General features: G+C 39.6%; 1 protein-coding gene across 2 annotated transcripts in view; it reads right to left on the bottom strand.

The window, feature by feature from the left end:
• Positions 1-5,673: 5,673 nt before the first annotated feature.
• PGR (progesterone receptor) overlaps positions 5,674-15,989 on the bottom strand; it is a 79,677-nt gene continuing 69,361 nt past the window's right edge. The window contains exons 5-8 of one of the 2 annotated variants that reach the window (XM_063305862.1): positions 14,261-14,405; positions 13,646-13,776; positions 11,269-11,426; positions 5,674-6,494 (exon numbers count right to left, since the gene is read on the bottom strand). In XM_063305862.1, coding sequence (XP_063161932.1) covers positions 6,339-6,494; positions 11,269-11,426; positions 13,646-13,776; positions 14,261-14,405 — 590 coding nt within the window. In that variant the 3' untranslated portion in view covers positions 5,674-6,338. The remainder of the gene's footprint in view (positions 6,495-11,268; positions 11,427-13,645; positions 13,777-14,260; positions 14,406-15,989) is intronic. The other variant, XM_063305863.1, reaches the window with a different exon arrangement.

Raw genomic sequence — 15,989 nt, 5'->3', positions numbered from 1 at the left:
GTGCCATGTAGGGCTTTAAAGGTAAAAATCAGCACCTTGAATTGCACCTGGAAGGAAACTGGGAGCCAATGCAGCTCACACAACAGGGGTATGATGTGGGTGAACCTAGGGACGCCCAACACTGTGCACCACTGCATTCTGGACCAGTTGTAGTTTCCATGTGGTCTTCAAGGCAGCCTCATGTAGAGTGCATTGCAGTAATCCAAATGGGAAATGACCAAGGAATGGCTGACCATGAGCAAAGCCACCTGGTCCAAGATCATCTGTTCTTAGAATAACCAAATTGGAAGTTGCCATCTGGGCCATAAAATCCAATCCCCTACCAAGTGCATGAGATGACGGGAATCTCTCATTTCTATGGGTAATTTGGTCCACCACCAAACTGCCCTTATTATTATGAAGTTTCTTCTAACATTCAATCAGACTCTACTGCACACACACACATGTATATTTGTGTGTGTGTGTGTGTGTGTGTGTGTGTGTGAGAGAGAGAGAGAATGATTTCTACTTTCCGGAACAGCTCTTGGGACATCCTTTCAGATATTTAAAGAGTGCTATCATATCCCCATCTTTTTTTCCCCTCAAGGCTGAACTTTCCCAGTTCCTTTAAGATCTCTCCATGGGGTTTAGATTATAGTTCCTAATCATCCTTGTTGCCTTTCTACAAATTTGTTCCTATTTATCTTAATCTTTCTTAAAATGTAGAGCCCAGAATTGGGAATAATATTTGCAATGGAATGTGACCAACACAGAATACCTTGAACAATGTCATATCATGATTTGTAAAGTCTTGTACAGTCCTTGCTTACCGACTAGTTGTTCAGCATTCAAAGTTACAATGGTGCTGAAAAATGAGACTTGCAACCGGTTCTTATAGCTTTGGCTGTCATAGCATCCCCAGAGTCATGTGACCACAATTCAGGCACTTGGAAATGGGTGTGCATTTACGACAGTCACCGCATCCTGCAGTCATGTGATCACCATTTGTTATCCCCCACAGCAGGCTTCCGACAAGCAAAGTCAATGGGGAAGCCGGCATGAAGTTGCAAGTTGCAGTCACATGGTGTCACGCTTAATAACCCGCAGTGATTCACTTAATGACTGCAACCGGAACTGATGTCTTAAATCAACACAGGCACATGACATTTTACTTCATGACCGTGCCATTTAGCGATGGAGTTGTTGGTCCCAATTGCAGTCAGTAAGTGAGGACTTCTGTTGATGCAGTCTATAATTGTAATTGCCTTTTTTTGTAGCCATATCATATAGCTGACTCATATTCAGTTTCTAATCAGCTACTATCCCACGGTTATTTTTTTTAAAGTACTGTTAACATACCTGTGCATTTGATTTGTTTCATAAGTGAAAAAGTGGCATTTTTGATAAATTTTGTTATTTTCAGCCCATTCCCCTAGCTAATCATTTTCTTCCTTTTATACCATTAGCTATCACACCAAATATTATAATATTTAGAAGTAATTCTGTATCATATTCACAATGATTGCTGTGAAAATTAAGTGGGTCATCATATTGGCTAATCTTTTTGTAATTTCATTTTTAAAAAAAACCTTTCTACTCCCAATGTGGCTTACAGCAACAGAAAATGGAAAATCAAACTGTAAGATCGTGTTATAGTACAGGATAATTCTATTGTAAGAGACTTCACTCCCCATTCCCAAATATTATGATTCCAACAAGCATGGCAGAAACATTAGAGCGATGCTGTAGTCTTCTTGCTGCCCAACATGTTAAATATTTCCTAATGAATGATCTCAGTTTACTATTAATCCAGAAAACCACAGGATGGAGATAATCTTGTGCTACTTTTAGTTCAACCACATCAGTTCAATTTCCACTTACTGCCTTGCTGGTACCAAGGATGGTTAGATTTTTTTTTCCCCTTAATCAACTTGCCCACAGAAGCAAACAAAAGTTCATATAAACTGCCAAGAGATAAGTGAATGAGGCCGTGACTGATGGCCATGCCACTTATTTCAAAGGTTTCAGCTGTGTGGGTGATTGCACCTTGATAGAGCAGCTGGTTCACATCAGTCAGTTCAAAACATTTAACTCAGTTACCAGGTCAGCTTCTCGTGTCCTTGCAAAGCAATGACATTAGATTCATTTCTTAAAGACGGGGGGAAAAAATGCCCTGAGTATTATGCAAATTATCTGAGGTATTTCATGAAGTGTATCACATGTACAGTGGTTGGGTTCAAGCAATTTAACAATTACTGCCTTGAGAATCCATAGGTGGCCTGATAAACATGTAATACTATACCATAACCCAGTCAGCCGAAGAGGACTGCATTATGGAACTTACAGAATGCCATAAATTGCGAGGGCTGGAACAGTGATTATTATGCAATCCAACCAAACCAACTTAAACCACTATTGGCGCAAATCATATTTGTTCATCATAAATATTGTGTAGCCAACAATGAATCCCAGACACATTCTCTAACCCTTCTCAGACTGGAGGGTAATAAAATAACTTCTTATCTTATGAACTCTCTTCAAACTGAAGAATATTTTGTAAGCTTAACTCTTTGTATATGTTTGATTCCACAGTCATCGTTCATTGGCAACTTGCAGAGAAAATATTAGGCTATAGCCATCAGCAACAAAGAGTAGTGAAATAAATGTAAAAACAGTGAAACCCTTTTTGCATTATTCCTCCTGTTTGGAAGGTCCATCATTAGCCATTAACTAGAATATGCTCCCTTCTGGCTTATTTGCCCAGGAAATTCTGGATTCTGTAACTAGCAAGCCCCTCAGTCAGCAGATTTAGGTTCCATATTCTTCATTTCTGTTGAAGAGCTAGGAGCGCACTGCCAGCCAACGTGGCATGGACTGGTGCCAACAAAAAACTGTAAAGTAGTTTGCAACTGCAGAAGCCAATCTTCTTCTGCAGTTGAAAACGCTTTCAGGAGAATCAGGGTCAACTATACAATCAAGCAAGAGATACTTAAAAAGAGCTTTTTGAAAGAATTGTTATTTATATTACTCTTCCTCTGGTATCTATCATCTCTTTCCCACATCTTTTTAACAAACCAATGAAATTTATCTATTTCAATCCCTGCCTTTTATCAATCTTACACAATCTCAGTTTCAATCCTTCCCAAATCTCCTTTTTAACAATCCTATGGAATTTCCGTCCTCTGAAATGCTTCTTTTTAACAGCTCAGGGGTTCCCAGTTCTACTTCTTTCAGGCTACTCAAAGCACCTCACACCTCAGGAAGACCTTCAAGTAAAGAGAGCGAGTTTGTTGTAGTGGTGAAGGTGCTAGAAACCAGGACAGTGTGAGTTCTAGTCCTCCCTTAGGCACACACTCAGCTCAACCCACCTCACCGGGTTGCTGTTCTGGGGAAAATAGGAGGCAAGAGTATGTCTGCCACCTTGACCAAAATTATATTTAAAAAGTCAGGATAAAAATCTAATAATAAATGTTTAAAAGGCTGCAGGTAAAGCAATGGCTGAAGTTTTAAACTCTCTTAAAAGAATGTTCATTTCTCTTCCCTCCACCATTCAGATGGATAGGAGAGGAAAAGAGGAATTAAATTAGAAACAAACACTGTACTTAATACAAGGTCATCTTGACATAAAGCAGGACAGCTCCATACATATATAATAAATCTGACAGATCAGACTTATTCAGACAACATTTCCACACAGTTTTGAACAAAGCTGGGATGGTTTTGGCTCTGTGAAAGCCTCCCTTCAGCAAGAATGAGAAATCAGCTCTTTGCCAGAGAGGAAAATACCACTTGATAACAAAACCAGAAGTTTACTGGGTGATGTGAGATCCTGCATCATGCTGGGCTTGGGCAAGTCACCTAGAATCTTTCTTTCATTACCTTTCATCTACCTTGTAAGGCTCCTGCAGGCACGGAAGCCCAGGGAGGAACCCCAAACTTGTCTTAATAGAAATGGTGGCATATAAATATGGTAGGAACAGCCAATCAAATCCAGAAGTACTTGCGTTAAGATTGCACCCCCAAAGGCTTTATTTAAAGGTTGTGAAGCCCTGCAGTAAGCCTTTTCAGTAATGGTACCCACCTTGTGAAATACTCCTGCCAGTTACAAACTGTTAGGTCCCTTACACTCGATTGCCACCTTTCCTATCAGATGTGGTCCAGATGAATCGAACAGTATATTCTCTTATCCTTGGGTAGCACAGACAACCAAGTTATTTTGGAATTATGGGAATTGTAATTTTACAGATTTTTCTCTGTTGTACAGATAACTAACTATAAAAGGGACGTGGTGGCGCTGCGGGTTAAACCGCTGAGCTGTCGATCGGAAGGTTGGCGGTTCGAAACCGCGCGGCGGGGTGAGCTCCCGTTGCTCGTCCCAGCTTCTGCACACCAAGCAGTTCGAAAACATGCAAATGTGAGTAGATTAATTGGTACCGCTTCGGCGGGAAGGTAACGGCGTTCCGTGAGTCATGCTGGCCACATGACCCGGAAGTGTCTATGACAACGCCGGCTCCAAGGCTTTGAAACGGAGATGAGCACCGCCCCCTAGAGTCGGACTCGACTGGACTTTACGTCAAGGGAAACCTTTACCTTTACCTTTACAGATAACTATGTACCCTACCTTCAGTTCCTAGAAGCAACGGGGATATAAATATAAATTAACATCATGTTGAGGAAAGACAAAATCAATACATAATGCAAAATCAAAAAATAAGTAACTTTGCCAGCTTATCTATCACACTGTAAAGAGACTTTGTATTTAATAAAATTAAGATTAGTGTGAGTTGACCTTTGGGCCCTAAATATAGGGAAAAGCACCTTCCACTTGGATGAAGACATGTCTTCACCTTTTGCTGGTGCCTTATGCTTATTGAGACAATGTGCACTTTTCACTTCACGCTGGAAATTACAGGCTGCCACCTTAAACATGCTTGCTTACTACTTGTCTAGCCATTTTTAGTGTTGAAATAGTTTCATATGCAGCTGCATCCACTGAGGTATCAACAAAGTCAAGATGGCCATTGAGACCATGTGATTGAAGCTGCCATCTTTACTTTTTTGACCCATGCTTGGATTAAGATGGAGAGACCCAAATTCAGGTCCAGCTGAATCTTGAAAATTCACTGGGTGACTTTGTGTCAGACACTGTCTTAGCCTATATCCTACAGGTGTTGTTGTGGAGATAAAATGATGATGATAAAGCAAATAAATAAATATAAAGTATAAAGCAAATAAACAAGGAAGGTCAATCACTAAGTTTACATGTTGCAGTAATCTATGGATTGTTTGTTGAATTAGCTAATATTGGCTGGCTTCACAAAACAAGTTAAGCTAAAAACTATGGCTAGGTTGAACACACTAAGTGGTTGAAATAAAACTGAACAACTCACAATATGGCTTAGTGCAATGTGTGAAGTTAGTCAATTAGCTCCAACAAAATCAATGCATTTTCAGAGAAAATGCTTTAAGGCAGGATAATTCATATACTGTGATTTTTCTTCTGGAGATCTAAAATGAAAAACAAAGTCAGAAAAATCACTTTGCCCATGCCAACCTGTGGTGTGGTCATTGGTTCCAGGCAATAAATGTAATCCACTCACATTACAAATACAATAGAAATAAGAATCCCATTTTGCAAATGGCTTTTTCTCAGGTGTTGTAAAGTAAGACAAATTGAAAAGTAAAGGGAATATATTCTGAGTTTAGAAGATTATTTCTATTTTAATTTTACTATATTCTGGCATATTTATATACATATACACATATAACCACACAAAGAAAGACAGAAATGTAATAAAAGCTGAAATTTTACTCCATTATAGCAATTTAAAAATGAATAATATGAAGGGAAAATGTACAAGGTGACTTCCTGTTCTTAAAAAAAAACACCTGATCTCAAATGGATATCTGAGCAGAAATTTAATCAGGCCCATTATAAAACATTTCTTGTGACAAATATTGGTCATGCCATGGGAGAAAAAACTTGCAGAGGGAATAAAACGTTCATGATGTGGAGATGTACAGGCTCAGCAAGTAAAGCTTTGCGGGCAAAGTGGACTGGCTATAGATTTGGCCAGACTCCAAACAGGTCCATGAAATCAGTGTCAGTAACTGATCCATGGCTGACCTCTGTCCCATTGATTCAATGGGTCTCCTCTAAGTATGACTGAATCCAGGTCTAATCCCTAAAACGGTAGGCATATGAAGTGACATAGAACTGGGAATATCCTGACACTGCAAAATCTCATCCTCCCAAAATAATCTCCAACAATTTTTTAAAATACACAACTTGTGATGAGAAAGAAAGACCAGAGATGGGGGGTGGGGGGGGTGAGGTTGTAGACAGATGGAGAGGCAGGTCACTTTTTGTGAAAGAGAAGTGGTTTCACCATTCCTGCCAGTATCTTCGGTAGTTGTGCTGCAATCACTTCTGACATCATCTCTGGGAATTCAACACTCAGCGCCCGAGACTGAAGAAATGTGTTGAGACAGTATAAGTGAAGTTGCTTCACAAGCTACATTAAAATAAAATAAGAGGGAGAGGAGGGCAGAAGAAAGAGACTGAAATTATGCAAAAAACATCACAGTGGGTCAAACGGTCCCTGAGTTGTGTGCCCTTAACCTACATTATTGTTTTGTCATATATGCTGGGGACAAACATGATTCCAAGCCAAAATGGGATTGCTTGCTGTAGATTAGTGCCATTTTTGTGAGCTGTAAACCATTGTTTATTGTTTAGCAAACGATGACTTAGTGGGGTTGTGTGAAGACAGCTGTTGTGACCCGAAGAAACTTCATGGCACTTTTCCATGTGGTTAATCACTGATTGGCAAGCAGCAATTTCTTAGCAAAAAAATGTGTTAGATCTGAACCAACCAACCCAAACTGGCCACTGGGTAATTACATAATCAAATCATTTGATCAATGTGTATATTATCAATTAGAAATCATCGGAGAGCCAGTTTGGTCTTGGCAATGGGCTAGAAACCAGGAGACTGTGAGTTCTAGTCCCGCCTTAGGCATGAAAGCCGGCTGGGTGACTTCGGGCCAGTCACTCTCTCTCAGCCCAACTCACCTCACAGGGTTGTTGTTGTGAGGAAAATAGGAGGAGGAAGTAGTAAGTATGCTCCCCACCTTGAGTTATTTATAAAAATAATAAAGATAGGATATAAAATAAATAAAATAAATAAATAATGGCTTGTTATGAACCCGAGTGTCATCTGCCCTTGCTATGCTGCCCTAAATCTCAGTTATCTGTTGCTGACTGACCAAAGGCTGATACCAGTGGAAGCTTATAATACTCTGTGAACCACAACTTAACCAACCACAGCATAGTTTAAGGATTTGTGTGAACCAAACCCATATGGCTTTTGGATTCAGGGTGCCATATGAATCCAGAAAACTTCCAGTAACCACAGTTGAATCATATGGGAATGCAAATCGAACCAGCCACTTTGCCTCACTGAAATCATGGCATGCAGCTCCATCTGGAGCAAAAACAGCCTATGCATACAACCCTCTAGAGCAAGGATACATAATTTTTTTGGCAGGAGGGGGAGGGCAGGTGAGGTCAAGGGCCATACTGGCCTATTACTGACATGCCAAAGGCTATGCTCCAGAAACAGAGTGAGACCTGAACAAAATCTAAATAGTCTACTCCATTAATTATTCCATTTAACGTTAATTAAAATGTCATTCAATTAAGTCCAGCTGGAATAATTACAACTTGCCTAGCTTGAGTGAACTAGGGAAAAAAAATAGAGTTAGTCTAATCCTTGGATGAGAGACTACCAGGAATTCTCAGAGCTGTGGGCTAAATTGAGAAGTTATACATTCTCAAAAGAATGCAGTAGTGAACTACTTTTGAATTGCTGCTAGGAAAACAGCATGATGTATCCAGGTAATCATCAGGTGTTGAGCTCAATTCAAGGAATTATTTGCCTTTTAAAAAGTATTCAGTTAAAAAAAAGTAAATATAGTTAGCTTGATTACTTCCCATACATTGAATAATTCCCTAATTCTGTCACATTAAACATTGCAAGCTGATGGTAATGGTTGGCATGAGCCACATCCAAGGCGTTTGTGGTTCTGTGTAGCTCTCCAATCTGGTCTCAAATTATACAGTCTTCTCCAGAGCAGAGCTTCTCAACCTCAACAACTTCCAGAATTGCAGCATGCTGGCTGGGGAATTCTGGAAGTTGAAGTCCACACAGCTTAAAGTTAGGCTGACCATATTTCCTTGAGACAAAAACAGGACATTGGGATGGCAAAATGGGGCAGGGCTAGGCGACAGGCTGGATCGGCAGGCAGGAACTTCTCTGGTTTTCTCGGGCTGGGAATCTTTGGATTCCTTCGTTTGCGAGAGGCAAGGCTGGGCTGGAAAGTCTGGTAACAGTTGTCCCCGACAAGCCATTCCTCCTCTGGCTGTGCTTTTACATTCTTTTCTTCCCACCGTTTCAAGGTAGGAGCCAATTGGCTCGCCCTTTGATCACCGCCTATCAGTTGATCCTGCTTTTTTCTTTTTAGGTTTCCCACTGGGTTGAGCTCTGTGGCTTTTTTCCCACCATTTCTGCTGAGCTCCCCCTCCTTCCACTCAAAGTCAGACTGCATTCTGACAAGTTCATGGGAACTTTCAAATTTTTAAGTAAGGTTTTTAAGAAAACGGGACAAAATGGACATTTATATTAAAACGATGGGACGGTCTGGAAATGTTAAAAAAACGGGACTGTCCCATTCAAAAAGGGACGTATGGTCAGCCTACTTAAAGTTGCTAAGGCTGAGAAACACTGCTCTGCAGCAAAAGTAGACAGTTTTACAGCTCCTGTGGTTGGGGGGCCTTTGTAGAATTTTGTGTTGTGCACCAACTGCATCTGTTCCAGGACCAGGGTGTCCTGCTCACAGTCACTCACACCTTAGTCACCTCCCAACTGCATTATTGCAATATGCTCTACATGGGGCTGCCCTTGAAGAGCATCCAAAAGCTTCAATTGATCCGGGCTTCTGGGGGAGGTATGGTGAACTGAAGACAACTCTGTGAAAGCAGAGCTGATGACCACAGCAAAGGAGCCTTTCTGGATAAGGAGAGGATGAGAGATCACCCACACGGGCTCCAGACAGCTGCTCCTTGCAAGGAGACTGCAGGACAGCAGTTTTCCACAGGTTTGAGCACTGGGAGATGACAGGATTAGCCAAATCGCTTGCAATCATAGCGGATACTTTTAAAGGACACCAAGTTCGCAATTTCTAATCACTTTTGGAAATTGCTCATTAACTCCTTTTAAGTTATTAGAGACCTTCAGCCTGACAAGTTTGAAAACGCCTTCCATCCTGAACAAAAGAAAATTTTAATCCTAAACTTAAGAACTGAAACTGAAATAAACAGCAAAAAGCCAAATAGGATTATAAGGAAGTTGTAAATGGAATAAGGGTCCAGATAAAATTGGAATATTGAAACTTTTACAATAAGATTTTGGAATTAATTATAAAGAACCAACAGCTTCTCATGGGAAATAGATCCTGTTTTGGTTTTTACAAGTCATAATAGAGATAAGCAATTTTATGATTTCAAAAACTGAACTCTAGAGGGGACTTAAGTTTCCAGGTAGAGGAAAGATTTACAAGCCAGTAAAATGTTGTAAAACATTATTAACAATAAAAATACTGAAGGAGACTTTTGAAGAATGGAATCAGAAAATAGTAGCCACAATATCAACAATGTCAGTAATGATGTCTGCCTCTATGGACAGACTATGTCCCAAAGATGTTACTGAAGAAATGACAGATGTAGAACAAATTTTACCTGACAATGTAGAGATGGTATTGAAAGTGGATTTACAACTGACAGGCCAAGAGAATGACTTAGAAAAAGATGTTTCACTGGATCTACAAAAGAAACTGGCTGAGGTTTTAAAATTTACACGGGAAATAGAAAATGACTATAGATCCAAAATCACAGTTTAGATAGTCGGAAACCACTTTTTAATAAGCTTTGTTGTTTTCTTTTTGTCCTTTTTCTTTTTTTCTTCTTTTCTCTTCGTTCATTGTTTTATGTATTTGTATGTCTGTTTATGTTATTTTGCTTTCTAATAAAGTATTTAAAAAAAGAAAATGACAAACCGAGAGAGGGACCTGGATAGTATTTCTTTATTGGATTTATGAAAGACACTTGTTAAAGCCTTGAAGAACTCTGTCCAATGGGACAAAGAAAAAATGAAGAGAAATCAAATTACAGCAATATGAGACAATGCCACCTTATAGGACCTTGGAGGCATGCCTGCTTGGTGGAGGCCCCTGCTTTTTGGAATAATCTGTCCCTACTGTATGGCTGGCTATGATCCTGCAGGCATTTAGAAAGGCCAGCCATACACTTGGATTTAGAAAGATTCAAGGCCTCTGGAACTGGATGAGTGGAGTCACAATTGTTGAGTGGCAATATATTCTAATGTGGTTCCATTTTATGGTTTTAGTTGGTTTTTAAATAGTGTGTTACTTTTGGGGGAGAGGATTTATATTTGTAGCTGATTTTTGTATGCCCCTCAGAGTCACTTTGTTCAGTTGGGTGGGCATATAAATGCTAAAAATAATAAAATAAAATAGATTTCTTTTTTGAGCCACTGGGCGCTCATATAGGTGTGTGTGTGTGCCTATCTGTCCTATATATAAAGAAAAGACGCCTTAAAGAGGGTAAGACTGGTGACATTATGACATCACAGTGGGTGGGCTCAATATTCTGCCTATATTTAGCCACCTGGAGAGATTAATTTTCACCCCATTTTAAAGGGAGAAATGGATGCTTCAAACACCCACCTTGAGCTCTTGAAGGCTAGATGTAAATCTAACAAATAAACAAAAATAAACAGGCAAGAGGTCTGCCACTACTCTGTCCAAAGTAGCTCTGGTGAGCCCTAAAGGGATGTTGAGATTTAACTATGGATGATTATAATGAACTCTGATTATTGTTTATTGAAATGCTGATGTAGAATTTTCTTATATGTATACATGTTTGTGAATATATGCCTTGCACGTTTTTGTTTCTTTTTCTAACATTTTCTGTATTCTTATTTTTACTTTCTTTTTAACTTCATGCACTGTTTCCTTTTTTCTTTTTGTTTGTCCTTTTGTATTTAATTGATAAAAGCGAAACAAAAATTAAATAAATAGAGTGTGGAGATCCACCTGCTTCCTCCCCCTTCTGTAAAGCATCAGACCATCAATGGAGAACAAGAATGGCATAAAACAGGAGAAGTATCACACCCCCAAGAATGTTAAGAATTATAAAAGAAAACTTACATCATGCATGGAATCCATAAGCTTTGTGAGCTGGTAGAAACGTTGAGAACTGGCTACAACCCCTTTCTGTCGCAACCCAATTGCTTTGACCAGCTCTCTGATATAACTGGATCTCATTTCATCAAACTGATTTTGGCTTCTGAGTCCTTCCAAAGGAACTGTGTTTTTTGGGGGGGAAAGGATATTTTACCTCTGAGGCTCAAATTCCAAGCAAAAGAAATATACTGTCTTCCCAAATACATTCTGATACACATACTGAACCATTTATTCTTCATTAACCAAGCTTTGAGATTTTAATGCTTGAATCAAACTCTGATACTGATTCCTAGTAGTCATTGAACAGAGTCAATCTTTTTATTGCTATTACTTTTAACCACAGTTAAGGTATGCAAATGAGGAGGATGAATGACAGAAGAACTGGCTGAACTAAGCATCCACGTTCTTTAACCATTATTGCATGAACTTGAGCTTGTCCCTGTGTGCTCAAGGCCCAATTCATTCAAAAATGACAAGGGAGAACTGTCCCTACACTGCAAGCTGTTTTTTCCCTGGCATTCCCTGTAATGTAGAAATGGGCTTTTGCAAATCTCATGGAGGTGCCGTATTCTGATACGATGATTAAACTTTGAGCTGCCCGCCCCAGTATCTCTTTTGCCAGGAGAGGTGCATCAACTCCCATCAATCAGTCGGCCACATTACCCACAGGACTCCACAAAACATTCAAAGGGGTCCTTTGCCAAGTGTGCTGCTCCCCATTAAATGCCCAACTTCAAGGGCTGAGATTCATTGTGGCTCCTTGAATGATTTTCCCACGTTGCCTCTACAAGTGTGCTCATGCACAGCCACTTCAGTCCACTTGCAATTCCAAAGGAAGTTTGCCTGTGTGCATGCAGACACACCCCATGCTTTTTAGACCCTTAGTTAATAAGGCCATCGGGGAAGCTAGTTCTCCAGCCAAGACTCTACTGACAACAACACAATCCAGATCTCTAGTTGTTGTTGTTTTTAAGACCTCTGATTTATTAACTCAAGATTTAGAAATTTAACATGGAACCCATTTTTAGAAGTTTTCAAATTCCCAGTCTGCAACTCTTTCTCTTTTCTATCATCAGTAACTTACAGTGATTTTTCCCTTACTTGTAGCAATAGGCTATTACATTTGGGGATAGGGGGGCTGAAATCACCATTCTTTTGGTTTCTTTTTTCCCTTCTTTAAGACCTGAGATTCCTTATACCCAATCACATATTATTATTAGGGTTTCACAACAACCCTGCCCTATATTGTCATCTAAAAATTATGATACCTATGAGAAGGAAATACAAGCTACCCACCCCCAGGGAGGATTTTCAGCATTTCCTCCTGATTTCCCTTAGCCTGAGATCATGGCTTTTCCACTTCATTAGAGACAAAGAATAAATAAACCCTTAGTCATATCTCCATGCAGTTGACACCAACATCTGCAAAATTAACAAGATCACTTTCCAAGAAGAAGAGCCATGGACAACATGGCTTGATTTGCACAACGTAGTGCAGCACTTTGGATTCAAATGCAAAAAGGTTCCTTTGGAGCACGCAGGCGTGTTCACACAGAACCTGACCACAAGTCTTCAAAACAGCTGTGTCTTTTCCAGGACTCTCCTGCAGCTGAAGAGGGAAGCCGTGTCATTCCAAGAAAAGACATAGCTTCTTAAAACAATTGTGGACAGGAGCTACCTGAGTCCCCCTACATATTCCCAAGTGCCTACACAGCCCTAATTTAAGCATTGTATCTTATTCAAAGTGCTGGGTATCATGAGCCCAGCAGCAAATATGTCAGACACCACCTTGCAAGAATTTAATCCTTCTGGTCAGAACATCGCAAGAACTCCACCAGCAACCCTACCAGCATCAGAGGGTTAGGGAGAAATAGACCAGACAGCACTTTTTAAAATATTTTTATAGTTTTACTCTGTTGTAACCTGCCTGAAACCTTCTGCTTTGGGTGAACTGTGAAAACTGCAAATCAGTCAATCAACCCATCAACCCTCGGCTTTTGGCTGAGATATTTTTCAGACAAACGGCTGAGCCAAGGCCCATATTTCTGCTGCCCTGGGAAGCTTGCTCTGACTGAATTTTACTGTGTTAACTCTGGGAGATTACTTTCCTTTCTTCACATGAACTCAAACCCTAATCAGACAGGACAGTCTTAGAGGAAGGTGAACTGACCCTTTTATCTGCAGATGCTTTGCACAGGACCTTCTGCACGCCAGCCCTACCACAGCCTTCTGTACTGTTATTGAAAACTCTGTTTCTTTTCACCCAGGCACCTGGATCAGTGATCCAGGTCCTGACAAAGAAGGAAAGGAAAGAAGAAGAAGGAACGAAGATGTGTCTTACTTGTATTCAGGAGGAGCAGGGCTTTCATGCAAAGGAATTCTTCACTGCTTACTTGTAGCTTGACAAACTCCTGTGGAATTTGCCACATGGACAGGCACAGGGAATAGAACGAAGATTCTTTCATCCTCTGCCTTACGCATCCCCCAGAAAAGCAAAGCAAAAGCTAAATAAATAAGTATCAAGCCTGCTGATTCTTTAAGGTCCTCACTTTGCAATATGGTACTACTTAGAACAGAAGCTCAGAGTAATTCTTATAGCAAGCCAGAATCAAGATACAGTGGCAAGGAGGCTGAGCTGGGAAGATTATCTTAAACCAGCCAGTTCCCTCACTCATAATGCACTCTTAATATTATACCAGAGACTGAATTATCTTAATGACAATGCTGCACTGTTAAACCATTTTAGATACTTAGCACTACAACTTGTGAGAAATAATATATAAATAAGGAAAGCTAGAAAAACTTCTATGATTAATAATAATTTTAGCTGTTTTTATTGGAATATCATTGTTTATCTTTTATTTTGGACTGTTGGCCACACTGAATGCTTTACACATAGAAAAGCAGGCTATTAATTGAAATAATGAATACACAGAAAACCATAAATCATACTTACTCATTTAAGATTAGATCAGGTGCAAAGTATAGCATTTGACCACTGACATGTTTGTATGACCTCCATCCCATTGCAAAGACCATTAGGCTCATCCATGAATACTGGATAAGAGTTATCTGGTCATCAATATGTAAGTTCCGGAATCCTGGAAAGGAAAAAAGGAAGAGAGATGTTAAATATGTAATGAGATTTTGTCACATTTTTGGTCTACTATCAGATATGACAAGCAGGTTTCCTCTCACTTAGCTTAGGCTAGGCCAACATACCGTTACCATAGACAAAACAAACTTACACATACTTAGGAAGTAAGAGGACCACACTATTATCTCCTCTTTCTCCTGGCCCAGAATTCACACAGAAACAGTAATTAAGATGTAGCTGAGAACGACACTAATTCTAGGAATCAGCCAGAAATGAGCAGGTCATCATTTTGTGTAATTAAAAAGTGTGACTTTTATTCATCCCAACTCCTACAGAAGATGTCTCCTCTAATCTATCAGATTCATATTCGGTATGTACAAAGATTAAAGGACAAGCAAGTTTCTACCTCAGTCAGCAATGAAGTTTCTTCAAAGTCCCATCTTCAAACATCTACTACGTGGTTTAAATATTTTGGGAAAGTTTTGAACATGTAGCATAATCATTCTTCAAGACAAAAGTTAATCTTTCAATTCTTTACTGATTCACAGCAGCAATCAGAAAAAAAGCCAAGGTGAACTAAGTAGGGTTATGATACTTTTCCACCATTGCTCTAAAGTAAACTATATAATCCAAACCAAATAGTCATTTATATAGATTTCCAAATGTCTATCCCACCCCACTCAACAGCACACTATATATGCGTACTGTTATTAATAAAATATCTGAAACATAACAATTCTTTATAAGGATATCTCCTGCTGGCTTAGATTCTAAATCATTTTAAGTTTTTAAAAACAACATTGTTTTGGCTCCAACCACTGAGAGTCTCATGTAAGTCAAAATATGGACTAGAATGGTTGAATCCAGTCCCTCCAGATTCTCTTTAACATTTATATAAGCCTGGCTATAACTCCTGTCATCCTTATCCATCATGTCAGTTCGCCACAGTGGATGATGGCGATGGGAATTCTTGTCCGATTTATGGAAGTTGCAGTTTGGGAAGAGCTGGCCTTCATCAAAATACTGAGTGCCGTTATCCAGAGAAGGTGTTTACCATCATCAACCCTGTTCAGTGCTACTTTAAAAACTGTTCTTATCCAACATAATATTTAATCATCAGTGGAAATTGTCAGTGTTTCTGCTTCAGCCTTAATACTGAAAAATGATGAATGCAGAGCACACAGATAAAAGACCAGACAAGGTATGGAAAGATTCAATATTAGAAGAAGAGCAATCAAATGGAACCCCAGGAGCAGTAACTCCAACTACCAGGTGCAACATCCCTATTCCTGCTCAAAAATCTTGAACAAAGGGACATGCATCTCCTTACAAAGGAACATCCATCTCCTTACAATGGTCTGCCACTGGACAGCTCAGACCATTAAAATATTCTGAAAACCTTTTCTTATAATCTAAACCCTGGTGGTGTCCTATCCTCTGGAACAGCCTTTCCCAAACTAATATTCTTCAGCTGTGTTGTACTACTATTTATGGATATTAAATTATTGTGTATCAGATTTATATTCCCCACTTCATTCAGAAGCTCAAGATGGCACATAGAGTGCTCCTTCTTCCTATTTTTCTGCAC

Source organism: Candoia aspera, chromosome 5 (assembly GCF_035149785.1).
Source record: "Candoia aspera isolate rCanAsp1 chromosome 5, rCanAsp1.hap2, whole genome shotgun sequence".
In the NCBI taxonomy this organism is placed as follows: Eukaryota; Metazoa; Chordata; class Lepidosauria; order Squamata; family Boidae; genus Candoia; species Candoia aspera.
This window is presented reverse-complemented; position numbering and strand designations above follow the sequence as displayed.